Source organism: Manduca sexta, chromosome 28, assembly GCF_014839805.1.
Source record: "Manduca sexta isolate Smith_Timp_Sample1 chromosome 28, JHU_Msex_v1.0, whole genome shotgun sequence".
In the NCBI taxonomy this organism is placed as follows: domain Eukaryota; kingdom Metazoa; phylum Arthropoda; class Insecta; order Lepidoptera; family Sphingidae; genus Manduca; species Manduca sexta.
Window position 1 is genome coordinate 7,414,714 of NC_051142.1, and position 19,202 is coordinate 7,433,915.

Genomic DNA, 19,202 nt, shown 5'->3' on the forward strand with positions numbered 1-19,202 from the left:
GTTCTTATAATAATATAGGTGTTATTAAAAAATTTGGTGTATGGTTAGGTTTACTTTTTAACTTTTTTTAATAAAGGGGTATATTGGTATCGATTACAGAAAAAATATATATTTTGGAATTATTATCAAATAGGAATAAATCAATTAGCTACCACGTAATAATATTATGTAGCTAGCACGGCGCGGCGTTTCATATTATTTTTTTGGGAAATACCGATAGTATAACAAAGACAAAGTAATACAAACATACCTTACAGGATAAATATTGACGGCTAAAATCAGCGGTTAGTTCCTTTGTGTTACGAAGGATCCAAGTACTACGAGTTACGATCACCAAATAAGAATGTTGATTAAGATACTAAGTAATACTGCAGCTGTATATAATGATGGTGACGCATCATTTAAAATCCATAAGTTAATTATTTATGATGAGATGCATACGCAGAACAAAGCATGGAAACCTTCGCACGTCGCCAAGGGCATAGAGCTGTAGCTTATACACAGCACAGCCGCACACAGAACACACATACCTTCGAGTACATCATTATAAAATAATATCATTTCCGCAACGAATACGCATATCGTTCATAAAAAGGTAGATCGCTTGCCAATCACAGGCAAATAACAAACAACACTACCTTTCGTTATTACAGTAGATGTATATTATCCTTATACATTTGATTGATGTTTCACTACAGTAAAAGCAAAATAATTATCTTTATTTCTACGTAAAAAAAAACATAATATAAACATAGATTTGCAGATTAAACTTGTGAGGATCTATGTTATATATAATACATCTTTCGTAGCAAGTGATCTGACATTATCCTGGCTTCGATCCCCAATTCAGTAAATCAAAATGGTTTGTTATTTGCTTTAGACTCACTCTCAATTTCAGGAAATGAAACAGAAGTAAACAAACGAACCGTGAATGCACAATATGTACATTTGTTAGTTAGGTTACTGCTTACTCTTTATGTGGTGCAGGCGTCCGTTCATGTGGATTAAATATTCCTTTTTTTCTGACTTGTCTTGTTATGTATTATGAACAATGATCTGTACCGGAAGATGAATTAGAATGAAGTTATTTTATGAATGCCATCTAACTACGAATTATGCCTACCATATACCTTATATAAATAAACATTAATCTAAGTTTATGTCTGCATTGTGATCATAGAACTTGTTACATTGAAATAAATCAAACATTGGCACTCGCTAAATGATTGTTGTAGGAAACGATACATAAAAATAGGAAGAGAGAACTGTTCCGCGACAACCTTATCTATGCATGTTTTATCGTCATATGCATTTATGATGCTATCACTTCATAGTAGGGACATATGAATCAAGTGAAGGAATTGTATGCTATCGCTGGACGATAGCCAGAGATGGGATTAAATAGGCAAATATCCAGCGCTTCCTAGTACACTACTAGCATAACCTTCACACTTGCAGAATACCTAGTGTCTTAGTGCAATAGGAATGTGCGGCATCGGCAAACAACTCCTCAATCAGCCGCAAGAGTGTTGCACCGATTACGCAGAATATCTCAGAGCCAATGACCTGAGACACGCAGCGAAACGCATTACGCAGCCAAACAAATTCAAAGTTCACTAGGAAAACAATGTTAATGCGTCAACATAAGTAGGTGAGTTCCTAGTACCTTAAAAATGAAGTTCTTATTACATATAAAAATTGTTTGGAATACAAATGTAGTTACAGATACTTAACATTCATGATCGCTGACAACGAACTGAAAAGCGACGGAGATTGGTAACAAAGAAGGAAGCGACGGAATATCGTAGTGGGGACACGTGTGCTACATAAAATCACCTAACCGTGATAAGCTTTTGACTGTTAACGCATTGGCTGTGGCGAATAAATACGCGCACAGCATGATTTACACGATCAAGACCACATAGTGTAATATAAATAACACTTATGTACTATATGAAGTTCGCGCTATCTCAGCAGTTTAACGTTCTGTAAAAGCATAATACATGGTGTATTGGAACCGACAAGGCCATTCAAACTTTGTTAGTATGACACGCGCTCGTATCTCGGATATATAGCGCGCTAATTCCGTGCGCTCGTGTTGAATCACTAATCACCGGTAGCTAGTACAGCACCCCATCAGTATTCCGGTAGCACGGGCTGCCCAGTATATGCTAGCAAATCGCTAAAAATACAAGATGGACAAGGGCACCTCATGGTCGACATGGCGTTACCTGAATCACATAAAACAATAATGACGTTTTTACTTCCTGTAGGAGTTCTTTTTGTGTTTGGTCAACAATGAAAGACGATAGTGATGGTCAGTCCATCAAAAAAATCCTGTCTGACTACTTTGTGCTATTTTTTTAAACAACCAAATAGTAAATGTAGACCAATTTCCTCACCAATTATAACTATGGACAATGCTATGTTCAGGAAGTGGACGAATAGTTGTCTAAGAGTAGATCGCTGTTGGATGTTATTAGTAATATCAAAATATAATAAATAACGTAATGTTCATTTAGCCCCATGAAACCGCAAGCCCAAACTAACTTCTAGAATCACAACTACTAATAAATTTCGTTCGCTCTTCTGGTTCTGTATAAAAACACGATATAATAATATTCACAATATTTTAGTAAAACAATTACATAAGACGTAAGTAATTAAAACTCAAAAGTTGTAAAACGTACACCTTTATTAGAAAGACATTATTGCAGTACATACAATTCACATCACAAGCTGCCTATTTACAATCATTTTGTAGCAAAAAGCCTGCCAACGATCAAAAAGATAAATACATAAATGATATCTAACGCTAAGTTTCTGAAAAGAGGATCAACATTAAATTACAATACTAGAAGTCATGGGTACCGTACCAATTATAAAAAATAGGAATTACAACTTTTGGCAATATTTACGTTGACCTTGCCAAACACAAGCTTAGTCTCACTGACCGATGAAATAGTCTTTTCTCTGAAACATCACCCAGAAGTTTGAATGTCAGAACACTGCTTACAGTTAGCACTGCGATGATCTCGTCGTCTAGATTTTTCTGGTGGTCTTTCATATGTGAGAGTCTGCCTGAATAGGTACAAGGAAAATGTCTATTTCTGCCGCCAAGCAGCAGTGTTTAGTCACTGTTGTGTTCCGGTTTGAAGAACATTGTAGCCAGTGTAACTACTGGACATAATAAGACTTAAAAGTATCATGTCTTAGTATGGTGAGCGCAGTGAAATACCATTTTTTTTTTTTTTGTAATTTAAGTGGTTGGATCGTGTTTCTACTGTTTATGGGCCGTCGTTTTGCTTACCATCAGGCAACCGAAAAACTTGCCTTTTCATACAAAGCAATAAAAAAAAGATATATGTTAAATCTCATAAATCACAATGCCCATAATTTATTTACATTATATTATTTACGTCACACCCGGTCCAGTAGATGTATTCATCCTATAGCTCTACTACTAATACCGATTTGCTACAAAGATACTCTACCACATTTGAGTCGGTCACATATGAATATGAAACCTTCATTATTTGAACTATATTAGCATTAATGCCTTGAGTCCTAGGAAGCCTCTTTTTTACTCGCACGAGTGTGACCATGGCTTCATCGACTTTCAATGGTCATTTTTGGTGAGTTCTTTTTTATTTGCGAGTCCCACTGCTGTGAGGCTGCTCTACAGTTGTGAGGGTATTTAAATAATACGCTTTATATTTTATTAAAATGACACAATAATCCGGAATTTTGTATCAATTTCAACAAATTGTCATTAAGCTTAAATTTAACTTTATTGTCATAAACATGTCTCCTATAGTTACATGAATTTATTTCTTAAAGTGACACAATTTGTTTTTTTTTATCTACTAGCGGTTAGATTATGTATCCTACATACGCTAATTGTAATTGCAGCACATCACAACAAAATCAGTCTCCTTGCCCGACAATTATTTAGATTATCCCAATCTATGTATTTAGTTTAAAAAAAATATTATTTATGTACACGTCATATTAATTTCGTCGACATATTAATTTCCACAATCCGAAATCTGTCAATATTAGATCTGATGGAATAAACCCTTAAACATTAAAGGGTGTATGAAAACCCAACAGTCTCAGCATTGAATATTCCGAAGCCCAGTGATATCAATAAACCCTCTCTGGAACACATCTACGTCCGAGTTGTCGCGTAGAGATTCAGCCAAAGCCTTCTCCTGCGCGAGCGGGTGCCAGGCGCCGAGCGTGCAGGCGGGATCGTCGCGCGGCGCGTGGTAGTGGCAACGGCGCGTCGCCCGCGCAGACGGCACGTACTCAAACACGCGGATCCTGTTGCACCGGTGCAGAGCAAACCATATGCCTGGAACAATTATGTCGTTTGTATACCAAATCAGCTACTAACGCGTTAAACACTGCGTGCATGTTATGAAGACTCGCACAGAACTCAGGTCATATTAACTTGCCTAATTTAAGAACTTTAAGATTAAAATACTTAAGATACACTAAATACTTTATATAATATTAAACATATTTAAGCGGAAATTTACAAATAGCAATAACTTATATATAAAGATTTGAATGAATCCTCCAAGCCGAATTGTCGGCCACGGCGGCCAATCTAAATGGAGATCAGCCAAGTACGTAGGAGATATTATATCACGTACGACTTGCGCAATACACAAGTACACTCTCTGTTTCTCACTCTCATAGTCCGATAAGACGGCAATCCGAAATGACAGGAGAAGGATAAGGCGCAGGACCAATGGCTTTACGATCTTTCTGAGGCACGGGGATATCACTCCGCCAACTTACTCCGAGTTGCGTCTGAGTATTGTTTTAAGATGGAAAAACCTAGTCATAATTATTTTGGCCCGACCCAGGAAAAGTGATTTACCTTGTACAGGTTGCACTAATCATAAAAATTAAAAGAACATACAATATCCCTACGAGACAATTGCCTTTTCGTCTAAACTTAAAAACATTTTAAAATATAATAAAATTGAAGTGCTTGTGAGATCAGTATCATATTAATTTCACACAAATTACCGAGAAAACCAGAAGACGGTGGATTTCTCCGCAGACGATAAGGTGACGTATCTTGAAGAATTGCCCACAAAGACCACAGAACCTGAGGGTTCAGCAAATGTACATCTATATCAGGTGTTGTTTCAAGCAACCTGCAACAAAATAACTAATATACCTATACTGAAAATACGATGCAGATTTTTTGTAGGAGAGATTTTCTTTTATATATTGAAAAAAGAAATGTTGGTAAATAAAATAATAAGACTATATTGCATCACATTATTTCTGTTTTTTTTTAAGAATTATATTTGTCTTACTTTTTATATACTGGAAACAGCGGATAGTCTGGGTGATTATACCAACTTTCCAACGATGAAGAATAATTCGCTGGGTCCCATATTAGTAGAGATATTCCTTTGTATATTGGATCATCTAAAAACCTATACTCTGGTTTGGTTACGACCTGAAATAATTTACAAAATATGTAACAACACTTTCTTTACATAAAGTTAAACAGCCGAAAAAAATGTGGTAAAAACATTTCATTTATTTCATACAAAAAAGCTCGCGATGTTACTTGCTTATGAATAGATAGGTAATATGTAATTATGGCCTGAATTCTGTTAATATAACTTTGTAATCTGTTTATTTCAAATGTAGTGACTGCTTGAAGGAGCGATAAGGATGCGATAAGTAGCTAGTTACAATACCTGGGAATTAAGGATACGTATAGTAGTTTTAGTACCAACATCCTCAGTGTAGTTTTCTGTAGGTGCATTGTTGAATCTTAACACCATGTCGTGAGAATCTGCAAATATTTATATTTGAATAAAAAGCTACTAAATTATTGCCACGAAAATGTTTTATAATTTGATTAACATATTTAAATAGCAAATCATATATGTTACGGTATGTAGGCGATGTGTCGTAATTCTACCTATTTAAATTGCAATAAATACGTTTCCCAGTCATAACTACATAAAAGTTCATATAAATCATCGAAACCGCATGAATATTTGGATTGAAAACAAAAGAAAATATCAGTGTATTTCCTTTTCAAATTTTCCACGTGGTAACATAAATTCCTTTAAAATTTAATATGACGAAATTTTAAAGGCAGAAATATCCATGATTATTAATTATTTTTACGTTTTTCTTTCAACTGCGAGAACTAATCACTAACTAGACGTGAATTTAAATTCTTTACTTGCCAATACTTGTTTAGTTACCCAGATTAAAGGTAAAACAAAATGTATGAAAATGAACCTTGAGGTATCGCCTTGAATGAATGGTTAAAACATATTGGTAGATGCAATATTTTTTTATTCATAGTTGTAATGAATAAGTGACTATCCTCAACTGTTTAGATTTATTCAAACAATTTATTTAATACATTTGTATTGCCTATTTTCCTTTACAATTTATTGATTAATTATGCCCGCTAAAAATTTCCTTTAAAGGGCATATTAGTATTAACATCATTTACATGAATTACGCCCTTAAATCTACACTTACTACTAAGCACTCATGTATTAAAGCCACTATTCATCCTTTAAAGATAAGGGATAAGTAATTATATTGTTAAAAGGCAATTTCCAGGAGCGCATAAAAGAAAACATTCAAGGACATGACTCTTAGACATCCTTGAAACCTATAACAAAAGCTTGCCGAAACTTATACATTGAATTAGTGCATTCCGAGACTCCGCCTAGAGTGCATTGCGCAGAGCTCGTTCCGTTATTTTACTATGTAATAATTTTATAGTGGCTTTACTATTGTGAGAGGTCAACGCTCGATCTAATACAAAGCGATCTGCATTTTGACTGACACTATCCCCATGCTTCAACACTCACAGCCACTCTGCATATGAGAGTAGATAGTTAATGGAGAAGGATAAAGGGGAGCTCGTATACGAATTTAGAGACCACGGTGCGTTATTCCATACAATAAACATTATCTTCGATCAGATAGCGATGAACCAATAAAACTAAGTCGTCTGCATGTCAAAAAAAAAACTTTGTTCTGATTAGTTCATTTTCGCGATGGATCGAAAATAGCAATTGGGATCGGTTATTAAAACGGCGGAAAAAGAATATCATATCAAGATATCTAGAGAATATGTGTTTTTATTACATACTATAGGTACAGTGTTTTTGAAATGGTCTCGCTGACACCAATAGTACAGGTTCTTTGACAATTATAAACTTAAGACCTTGGAGTTGACAGATTTTCCGCTCCATTTCAGGGATTTTGAAATACGCCGGGCGCTATTAAATTAGTGAAATCTTTACAAATGTATTCATTTTATAGAGGCTGTAATACCGCGGCACGAAATATTATGTCACATAACCGAAGTTAAACAATATACTACTGGGCATAGTTTTGATTGACGTACACGAAATCTATGCTCTGCTACTACTCTACGTATAATGGTATTTTGAATTACTAGCTGTTGCTCGCGGCTTCGCCCGCGTAAAAGGACTTTCCAGCTACAAAAGTCTATAAAACAATGTAGCGATTCATATCACCACCTACACCATGCTCATGCCATTTATTTAAAATGTGATAAAAATCCACTATTTCCCTTGGGAACCAATTAGGACACAGTTTAACCGAGTGCCAAATAAAATTCAAGTTCGTTTAGTTTTTTTTTTAATAAACATCAAAACATTTTGACAAACTTATGCATTTATAATGTTAGATACGACAAGAAATATAATATTTAAAAAGATCGGGACATAAATAATTAATATAAAAATAAACATCATCGACTCCCATTTATAACTTGCAATAAAGACTCCGGAGATAATCCTGAACCCTAACTAAAATACTGGTGAACATGTTTAGGCGAGCATGATTTTTACACATACCTATTACAATTCTTTTTATAATTAATCAAGCATAAATAGTAGGTAAAAACACTGTCACATTTTTCCGCCCGTTGTCCATTGCGAGTAAGAAAGCAAGACAATAGATGTAAACAACATGATTGCATATAAAAGCTCGTAATTACATCCATTATTCTCACATAAATGATTAAGAGTTTCTTTATCACATTTTCTGTTAATAAAATTTATAAATTCACTAGTTGTTGCTGGCGGCCTCACCCACGTAAAATGCCGGACATTGTACCTTTAAAAGTGAATATACTTAAAGCCGTATCACTGGAACTATCTCAATCTGAAACAATCAAAATATCGACTCACGTACTCACTACACAAGACGCGTTGAGAGCAAAAGAAAATACTGAGACATCAGACAATTCAATTTAATGGAAAATAAAACTGTTCAATAATGTATGTGGTGCATTTAACACCGGCTTATTACAGGCTTCCCTCACTCTATTGTTTATAAATTGTTTTACTAACAACTAGTTACTGCGCGTTACATCATTTCCCTACAGTTAGCGCTAATGTCATTTGTTATTAGATTATTGATCAATTAGCTAGATAACTAGGTGGTGATTGAGAAATATCTAATGGATTAACGAGAAAACGGGGATTAACCATTTTTACAGTTTGTTCATACGTATAATAAGAATAATGGAAACTGTAGTTTACTTGTAAATGTACGAAATAAAAATACCAAAAAGTTCAAATATGTTTTGAACTAAAAACCGATTGTATTAAGTACCTATATACGTATACATACTATCAGTATTGTAGGCATGGTAAACTATTTATTATAGTCGTGTTAAGCTTGGCGAAACGTGCATATTTTTGTTTTATATTTATTGCAAGCTTCCCGACGTCGTCGCATTATAGTAGTCATTTAGAAGCGCACAATGGTCGCCACCATGAATTATGCACAGCCTTTTACACGTGTGGGTTGATGACACTGTACGCCTGCAGGCTGCAAGCTGCCATAAAATACAGAAATTCTAAAGTATTAATTTTGTCATATGTAACTTTGTGCTAATTTCATAATAATTACTTTACATTAAATATAAAATAATAAAACTTTACTTGAAACAATGCGTCCAAATTTTATCGCATTAATGATTTCACTCGTGTTGTTTAAGCGCATTTTGAAGCAAGGAGATATTAGTTATTGCAATTATTATTAGTCATTTTTTTTCATAGCTTAATAGACATTTTTAAATAGTAACAATATAGGAAAGTTAATTTAAACATGCAGCCTTTGGCCACAGCCCAGCACGCGTGAAGTTCCGGGGACCACATGAATAAAATATTTTTTAATAAATACACGTTTTCAAATAGTCAATACAAATGTTGAGTTTATCGACCTCCAGTGGTTTATAAATTATTTTATAAAGAAGTTCGTGGACTAAAAAGCAAATAGTACGACTACACGCTGCATTTCCGCCTTGTTGTCATTTCTGTTTTACGATTCAAAGAAAAACAGGAACATGTTTTTGATGATGGCGAAATGTTATAAAAACAAGTTGGCGGCTGTAGCTTTATGATTCAGAAAAGCAAAGACCAGTCTTGAGTTATCTTTAAACTCGTGAAGATACAGTTGTAGATACTCGTTCGTATACGTGCAGCAGGGCGTGGGCGGTCGGTGGGCTCGCGTGCTCTTATGGCACAAATTCACATGAAAAACTTTTGTTTACAACAACTGCTCGTGTCTTTAACCGAATTACTTCTGTTTGTTTAAGATAACAATATTTTTTCTTAGATTTAATTATACCGCACAAAAACAGACTTCAGCGTAACATTGCACAACAGAGATTAGAGTTTATATTGTTATATCAATTCAAGTACAGTTATGTAGGTGCTTAACAGCAAGTCGAAACCTATGAAAGCACTAACATTACATAATAATAAATAATAATAATATCAGCCCTATTTTATATACTTGCTCACTGCTGAGCACGGCCCCCTCTACTACTGAGAGGGATTAGACCTTAGTCCACCACGCTGGCCTAGTGTGGATTGGTAGACTTCACACACCTTCGAAATTCCTATAGAGAACTTCTCAGATGTGCAGGTTTCCTCACGATGTTTTCCTTCACCGTTAAAGCGAACGATAAATTCACAAAGAATACACACATGATTTTAGAAAATTCAGAGGGGTGTGCCCTTGGGATTTGAACCTGCGGACATTCGTCTTGGCAGTCCGTTCCACACCCAACTAGGCTATCGCCGCTTTCTACAAAAATTACATACTAATAATAATTTTACTACTTATGTGTTCCTACTTGTTATATTTTGTTTGTGCAAAAATAAAAACATTTATTAAGGTTATAGCTTAAGGTCCATTTTTCATACATTTTGTTTCACCTTTAATCTGGGTAACTAAACAAGTATTGACAAGTAAAGAATTTAAATTCACGTCTAGTTAGTGATTAGTTCTCGCAGTTGAAAGAAAAACGTAAAAATAATTAATATGCATGGATATTTCGGCCTTTAAAATTTAATACGACGAAATTGAGAACGTCAATATATCACCATACTGTTACAGATAAAAATAACCTATATTATATAGTTAAGGAATTCTGAGTTCCAAAAGACATGGGACAAAAAACGATATGATGCATGAACAGTTTCGACAAAAAAAGTGAGTTACTGAAGTTCTGCAGTTATTTCACTCGGCGTACACATGTAGGGGACATTTATTTAAGACCCGACGCTACAGCCACGCTGGTGAAGGTCAGAATGATCAGTTTAATCACCTCCACATCTAGGGCTGGCAACCTGCCTGAGAAATGGATATGGCTCCCGGAAAATATTAAAAACTATTCAACAAATAGTATTCAAATACTATGTAATTAATAACTTAAAGGAAACTTTAAGATAACTTCCTACTATCCTGATGTTATTCTACTTAGAAATATTATAAATGCGAAAGTATTTATGGATATTTGGTTTTGTATTATTATATTTAACACACAATAAAATCGGATTAATATATGTAATGACATAGACTACTTTTAATTCTGCAACAATACGTATATTTGTGCGGGCGAAACTGCGAACAAAGGCTAGCGAACAATAAATAAAATGTTGTGAACTTATACATTTCTGAGTCGGAAATATGTGTCATAGTCTGTTCCACGTCTGGGCTTTAAAGTTATCAACAATTTTTAAGAAAGGACAAAGGCACGCCATGCGGTTGCAGTGACTAACACAATGTAATAAAATGATTTGTTTCAAATGTGAATCACCCAACACTACTTTTACCTTTACAGTTTGTAAACCGAACTACCTCTGCCTACACATTGACAGCTTGCATGACTACCTATTAGTAACTGATTGTTTTACAACTTTGATTACACAAACAACATAAAAATGCAATACTAACGGTAACATGTCTACATGGATCTTCGATAATTCGCCACTGCATACAAAGCATTGGAAGAATGATACTTAAATCACACTTGAAGGACAATATATCCCTGAAACGCTAGCAAATATGTTATGTAAATAAATAAGCGATAAGACTTTTATATCTGATATTAGCATAGATTAAGCATGTTGGATTTTCCGGTGCGAACGCGTTGGTTTTACACAAAAGCGTCACGGGCGCCGGCGCCACTTACATCTATTGTAAACTACGACCCTATCAGCATATCAAGCTGTCTACCATTTCTGCGTAAAGTGCACTAGATAGCAATAAATCAAATCAGTAAACCAATAGAGCCATGTATTGCGTAGACACGAATGCACTTTACTAAAGCATGAAGTAGGTATCTCTACACTGATAAGCATAATATAAAACACGTCATTTAGAGCTGACTAAATTGTTTATCCGTGTTAATTTTATGATGTAGGTAAATAGACGAATCATCCCAAGCAAGTTAGATAAGTAATTATTTAGTTCATGGATGCCTCTTGGGGTTGGAGTAAAGTTTTGTGTCCGAAACATGTGTTAGCAAACACTTTACTATAAAGACTATTTTCGATAAAGCTAAAGTTTTTTATGTAAAGTTTCTATAAACAGCAAAGGCAATTAAGTTACGTTAACCCTAACTATGCGCCTATTGCCACTGCCCTCATAGTGGTTACTCCTCAATATACTGAGTAATCGGTGAAGCCCCTTGGACAACAATATTCGTGTAATTCGCATACGATTTGGACTGTTCGGCGAAGGAGGCGGCCTGCGCATGCCAATGCGTTCCACAAAGCAAAGATCCGATGCCGATAAGTGGCACAATACTCGGTCGATCACCCGCAATCATCTACTAAGCATAACACGGGTACCCATTGAATAAACAATTGCTGCAATATAAAGATCTTGTTCCATGCAAAACGGACGTTAGGGTAAATTTAACATAATGTTCCCTTTCAACACAACCAATTAAAAATGTATGGTAATTCTTCTGTTTATCACTAAAGAGCTACCTTACTAAAAACGTTTTAAATTAACCGAATAGTAGGTAAATACTTTGATTAAATCTGTTTCCGATGAATAACCAATGCACTCGTTATGGGTTATTGCCCTGCACGAGACTAAATGACCAAAACAAATAATAAAGCTTACTAACTAGAAGCATATTTAGAACGTGTCTAACTGTAAACAGGTTAGTAACCAAATAACTAAAGTATATAAATGCCTATCTACTATGTAATTCAAGTGAACACTCATCGAGCCTTAAGTTGCGGGAAAAATGACTCATCTTCCTACATGAACTACCTTTGAAGTAGTGAATAAAATAAAATTGGTAATTTTATAAGCTTACCTATAAAATCACCCAACCGAGAGCCAAGCAACGCTCCCGCGCTAGTGACCACCGCGCAGGTGTTGAAGGTTCGGCCGGCCAGCAGAGGCGCGATAGGAATGCGATATCCGAGCCGCGCGAAGGGCTCCTCACTCCGCAGCACGGTCCGAACCCTCACACGCTTTAACGCACACATCACCTCCTGCTTCGATCGTTCCTTCTGATTACCAACTTCATACTTAACGTCGTATGGATTCTGTGAATTCAAACCCGACCGAAAGACTTTGCTATCTCCCATCAGCACTCTATGAAACTCTTTTAATAATAACTCTTTGAATTCTTTTGTTCGCTCTTCGCAATCTATTGTCGTGAAATCCTCGCACATATATTTATCGGTGTCGAACTCTAGTATTTGTTTATGTATGTTAGGAAATCTGGGGCTGCCATGAACTTTCTTTACTACATTGTTGGACGGATGATCTTGTGAGCTCGAAGGTTTGCCTACTACGATACTGCTCCAGAACGCACCCACCGCAGATCTACGATTTTTATGCATTGACTCCATTCGTGACGTTGAATTATACAATATTCGTAATGGATATTGCTCTGAAATGTAAGTATTTTGCTCGTTTAATATGGAGCCGCTAGCTTTTTGCGGCGTCGCAGGTGTTTTGTTAAACAGTCTTTGTTTTTCTATGTACATCCAATATTGTGACCAAATAAGATATAAGTAGCCACACATCCCGAAACACAGAAGGTTTATAAACACCCATACAGACATCGCCGCAGCCTTCATGGTTATTTTTTAGTTATATAAACGAAATGTACAAAGTAAACAAATAGCACTTCGCTAAATCACCTCACGCGCGAAAAGAACATTGTTACTTTAGCTTTAGAATACATAAATTATAAATTCACAACTTAATTTAATAACATTTTAAAATTTTAAATAAATACACCAACATGTTCGACGATTTCCAAAACCAATGGGCGGAGTATCAGCTGATATTCACGGACATTTTTGTATATTACATTGCGCCTGCGCGAAAACTGTTTGCAAAAATTTGCTACGTATCTTCTCTTTATACGTGTGTGCTACATACATACGTCCCTTCGGGTACTCTACATCAACTCCGCATAAAGAATTATAATATTTTGTCATCGAAAAAATTCCAAAAGTCTATTTCAAGATAATTCTACAATATTTTACACCTGAAAATTTCAGAAAATTAGGTTGTCATCAAATTGTGATAATTTATACTGTCGGAACTGCGGGCAAAAGCTATTATTAAATCCTAAGTACAACTTTTAAACGTGGATGTAAGTAGTCTTATTGATTATGAAGGAGAAATAAAATATTTTTGTATAAGGAAGTATTTATACTTTCGTGTAGTATTAAAAATACAGGAAGTTTATTGTAAAAGTGTAAAGCACAACAAAGATAAAAGGTAACTAATACACATATCGTAACTACCTACCTGCAGTCAAATAGATGCACGAGCAAAGAACGCTATGATAGCCTCATTAGTTAACATTACAGACTATCAATACAAAATACTGGATATTGCTATCTTAGGGATTGATATGATGAATGACGATATGACTATTAATTATATAATTGTACGTATATTCTTAATTTTCAATAACCAAAAAAGAAAAGCTTTGAAAAGTAAAATATGTCATTTTTTGCCTAATTATAATCAAATAAGTATAGTCGTCCAAAAAAGTTGCTGAACAAATTCAAAATTTCAAATCACCTCTTCACTTTTATGTTTTTTCAAACGTTTATTTTTTGTACAAAAATAAAATTAACGTATTAGCTTTCTTCACACAAAGAAAAAATGTTTCAATACACTTAACATGTATAAGCGATTCGTAGTTTTAAATTTGCTTAGCTATTCGAAGACAAATAAACCAGTTGACTTGCTTCTTTTGATTTCTTATCCTGTATTTTATTAAATTCCTCTTAAATTTGGCAAATAATAAATTTGCAAGCTAGCAACCTAAAACGCGCAACCTATATTTCAGGCTGTGTATTTCATTCTTTTTTAGGTATTTTGTAGACGGGTTCTACCTTTTTTTTAGTTAATTTAATTTCAGTAATTTTTCGCAATACATAAGACGTTGTAAAAATTACCAAAAGCGCGAATTCTATTTGGTGAACTATAATATAGAATACTATATATAATATTATCACTATAGTATTTAGTAGTAATAATATTCATTGGTCAATTAATGCGATTATCAAAAAAATATTTAAAATACTTGTCTATCATGCATTATAAAAGTATTTATTACTTCGGCATGTACTAAATTTGACTAGTTCAATGGTCAACAAACGTATGAAAAATTTGACCTGATATTACGAACTCTTTGATGGTGGACTGCCACGGTAGCTTATCATTCAAACTTTATTATCTAAAAAAATACAAGAAAAGGTGGTGAATGGGGAAAATTAAATACATATCTTTATTGTGTCAAGTCCTTCGGTTTAAAAGTTTGCTGACCCCTGCACCAGTTAGTAAACAGTAGTTATTATAAACGAAGTATTTGTCAGTGAAAAGGATACAAGATCACCTCATAGGTTTTTATTTTTATTATTTCAAGGAAAACTATATTAAAATCACTTCTTATAAATAAAAAAAGGCCTAACAAAAATTACACTACTTAAGTCATCTTTGTTCTGACTACACAAACCAATTTATATATAAAAAAAATAATCATATCAAAAACACAATAGTTTTTTATAAACCATAACGTTGAGGTAATAGGGTACCGAACTCATTTTTGTTCTTTACTTTTATCAAATATTTACATAATATAAATTACAACACAGAAGGAATTTTTAAAATCCGGTAAAAAATCAACAAGTTATAAGTCTTTGAATTTCGGTGGAAGGGGTAATTAACAAGAAACAGAAAAGAGACGATATATCCACATGTGACGTCATCGGGAATTACGACGCGAGCGAAAGAAAGAGATGAAGCGATATCCCCACATCGCGCCCACTTCTGCACTTTACAATATTTTAAATATGAATTACTCGCTCATTTTTTAACCAATTTTTATGCAGTTTTCGCAGCAGTGCTTCTTTTTCGTATTATTAACCATTATATATAGAATAATGGACAAAATCAAGCATAGGCCGGTCCCCTATTACAGTTTTCTTTAATAAAAACAAGGCAAAAATAACCAAAATAGGATAAAAATAAAAAAAATATTTAATTGATACCCATACGATAATCAAATGTTATTGCTCTGTTTGTACTGTTCGTTATTATACAGAAGTTCATCAGTGGTCGGTATCTTCTACGTGTAACGCGGCTCAGCGCGGAACACTGCTGCGTTACGCCACAGGCTTAGTTACATTATCGCCAAGTCAGGCACATCCAGACACGAGAATGTATATCAAATATTCGAAGTTCGCAAACATGTCAAGAAACTCGGCGATAATGTAGCTGAGCCTTATCAGGGAATAGCAGGAAGGGTGCGTGCGTCGACAAGGGTCATTTGCTCAACGCATGTCGTCGTTCCAGCGCGTGTAGGGCGGCGGCTCCGGCGTCAGCTCCCGCCGAGTGAGCACCGTGGAGTAGTGCAGGAGCGGCAGGATCGCGCCTCCGAACACTATCGCGCCGAATGATGGCTTGTGAATTAACCTGCAACAATTATCTTATATGTTATACATATTCTTTAGTCAACAGCAAGTTCAGCTTGATGCGTATCATATAGGCAATGGTAACTATAACCACTTTCCAAAAAAATTAAGAAAGTATTATCTTGTTGGTGACATTTTTTACTTACCAAGGAATAGATATGATGAGTAAAGTATAGGAGAATGACAACACTAAATTCACCCACACTCGCGTACAGCGCCTTAGGTTACTTGATATCCATTGACATTGTAGGACTGAAATAAATATTACTTAATATTTATCTTTCTATGTAATATGTATATTGCTAAGTTAAATTTTCAATCACCAAATATAAAAGTTTTCACCATAATAAATAAAATACTGACTGAACACATAATTGAAACATTCTAACTATTTAATTTATACAACTGTGATTTAAAATCATGTTTGGGAAAAAAATGTTTTATGTATAATACATAACTTACACAATGTTACCCAGTCTGGATGCAAAGTCATTGCAGAGGCAAAAACTTGAACAAAACCAAGGAGTCTATACTTCCAAGTGTGTATGTTTGCATCTCGTTTCTCCAAATTATGAAGCTGTTTCAAACTGTAAGAGCCCTTACGCAGAATCGATATTGGATCAGCAGTGGGAAAAGATGCTGGACTATATGGTTGGAGAGTCCCACTTTCTATAACACCAACGGCAGTATACTGGAACACAATGTTTTGGTTGTTTACCATAGTGGATTTTTTGGTTACTAGGCTTAAATCATAATATTATAAGGCAAATGCCTTACATAAATTTAATTGATAGTTGGATAAATAAAAAGTGAGCAACAAATGAACTGTTTAGTAAGTTTACTAAACAGTTCATTTGTTGCTCACTTTACTGGTAAAGGTAAAATCTTATGTAGCTTACAATGTCATCTTCACGGCCTGCATAAGTGAAGTGAACACGCAGGTCACCAATTTCATGCTCTAAAGCACTGTCTCCGTGATAGTAAAAACCTGAATGTAGTTTTATGTCACTGCGCTCTGGCCTGGAGTCAGACCAAATCTCATAGTAGTCATTCACTTTCCGCTTTACATCCAAACCTAAAATTAACATAATTCCAGTTTTCATCTCTATTTTACATTGTCTGTTTATAATGAATCCTTTTAAACCTTAATGTGGCACAACACTACATATTAGGTTATAGTATGACATTTTTTTCATGTGTAACTTACTCAAATAAAGCCATCCAATTTTTTACATTTTCAGCTATGTGTGTTTCACTGAATAAGGGCATGGATGTAGGGTTGTGATGGCCGGGTCTGATGTAGAACAGGGAGGAGTCCACCACATAGTCCCTCCAGTCTTTATGATACCAGTAGGTTTTCTGTGACTCTTCTGCGGGCTCACTGAGAAAGTTATCTTGTTCTCTAGACATATAAAAAATAACAAATAATATTATACATACACAAATGAAAAATAATATATGTTTCAAATTTCATAAAGTAAGGAATTAATTTAAAAACGGATAATAAAAAATAACTGATATAAAATAATTGAAACAAGATTTATAGAAAAATACATAAGAAGCTCAATTCTTCTAATTAATTACTCAGATAATATAATTTCACAGCCTGAACATGTATGTTGTAATCAGGCTCCGATATTGGCTCAAGGATGCGTAACGGCCCAACAATGTGCACAACACGCCCCTCATACCGCAATGGCTCATCTTCTATGTGAACATCAATAGTCTCTGCTGCTGACATTAACTCTTCCAGCATTAAGTTACTTTGGATTGTTTGACTCTGAAAAATAAATGCAAGAATTATACTAGACATTTAGTTATTACTGGAAAAATAATAAGCAAATCAATTGACAATCTTTGTTGATAGCTTATATCAAAGGCAGTAAAGCATACGGGTACTCAGTAGTAACAATTGTGTATATTTTATCTCATAAAATAGACTTCTAAAGATGACTGTTGCTCACTCACCTCAGCCCATAATAAGAAATATGTCACGCCCGAAAACAAAATAAGACTTAAAATTGTTGTCAACCAAGTCTGCTTAAAGTGATTTCTGATCGCAGACCAATCCATTGGATATATTGATGAAAACAAGCACCGGAATCGTCAGTACCAACATCCAATATGTAACTTATCAGTTAATTAATGGTAAAAAATTTACCAGTAGGATATTTATGAAATTCTGTACTATAACCTGAATGTATTTAAAAATATTATCAATTAAAAATCATGTCGGTAACCAGCAAGTGCTAAATAATAAGATGTTCATACAAGGTTGTGACAAACAAATGCAAACATTTGGAATTATTGATGTTTCAGGGGAACAACATGCGATGATTAAATTTTAATAAAAACAATTGACAAATGACTGTCGGTAAAAATATAGAATCGACTAAGGTCAATAATTATACTGGCCAGTTATAAGAATACAACAATCTGTCTTTTATACTTCAAATTTTCTGATTCAAATATCAAAGTAGTTGCAATTTACGTGATGCACAAAATGCCACTTGGTTTTTGATGATAATTAAGACTAAAAATTATTAATGCTCGCTTGCTAGCTCGGCTGTATGATTCAAAATCCTTTTATAAAATAAACGCATTTAAAAAAATATCTTCAATATTATAATAGTTCAATAGTGATGTATTTTATGCTTGCTCTTACCCGTCAAAGGACTTTTAAAGAAGTATTGTCATCTCTCCGATTCGGTGTTAGGTCGCTCAATAGTTGGACGCTTACTTTAAAATATTACTAGGTAGTAATAATAAATGTAAAAGGCAAACAAACATATTTTATTGTTTGCTTTTAGAGGGTTTTTGTGTCAAGCATTATTTAAATTAATTTTTATTTTTAACTGTTTAATTTATTATTTTCTCCACGAGGGGCTTAAATCATAATCT

General features: G+C 34.4%; 2 protein-coding genes across 2 annotated transcripts; both read right to left on the reverse strand.

Annotated features, from left to right (window-relative positions):
• Positions 1 to 3,353: 3,353 nt before the first annotated feature.
• On the reverse strand, positions 3,354 to 13,515 carry LOC115445793 (beta-galactoside alpha-2,6-sialyltransferase 2). Its single transcript, XM_030172223.2, has 5 exons — positions 12,668 to 13,515; positions 5,733 to 5,830; positions 5,340 to 5,485; positions 5,044 to 5,174; positions 3,354 to 4,357 (listed from the first exon to the last, which is right to left on the reverse strand). The coding sequence occupies exons 1-5, from the start codon at positions 13,440 to 13,442 to the stop codon at positions 4,116 to 4,118; spliced, it is 1,392 nt and encodes a 463-aa protein (XP_030028083.2). The 5' UTR covers positions 13,443 to 13,515; the 3' UTR covers positions 3,354 to 4,115.
• A 2,239-nt stretch (positions 13,516 to 15,754) lies between these two features.
• LOC115445791 (transmembrane protein 43 homolog) lies at positions 15,755 to 18,885 on the reverse strand. Its single transcript, XM_037444847.1, is given in 8 exon segments — positions 15,755 to 16,302; positions 16,448 to 16,553; positions 16,764 to 16,992; positions 17,201 to 17,376; positions 17,509 to 17,530; positions 17,532 to 17,737; positions 17,889 to 18,081; positions 18,270 to 18,885. Coding segments are annotated over 8 exon segments (1,179 nt in total). The 5' UTR covers positions 18,375 to 18,885; the 3' UTR covers positions 15,755 to 16,160.
• Between the last annotated feature and the right edge of the window lie 317 nt (positions 18,886 to 19,202).

Excerpts from the sequence above, each read along its gene's own strand:
- LOC115445793 (XM_030172223.2), bottom strand. The coding sequence starts at position 13,442 with ATGAAGGCTGCGGCGATGTCTGTATGGGTGTTTATAAACCTTCTGTGT. Across the intron at positions 5,486-5,732 it reads TACGTATCCTTAATTCCCAG|GTCGTAACCAAACCAGAGTA; the intron begins GTATTGTAACTA and ends AAATTATTTCAG. Across the intron at positions 4,358-5,043 it reads ACCGTCTTCTGGTTTTCTCG|GCATATGGTTTGCTCTGCAC; the intron begins GTAATTTGTGTG and ends TAATTGTTCCAG.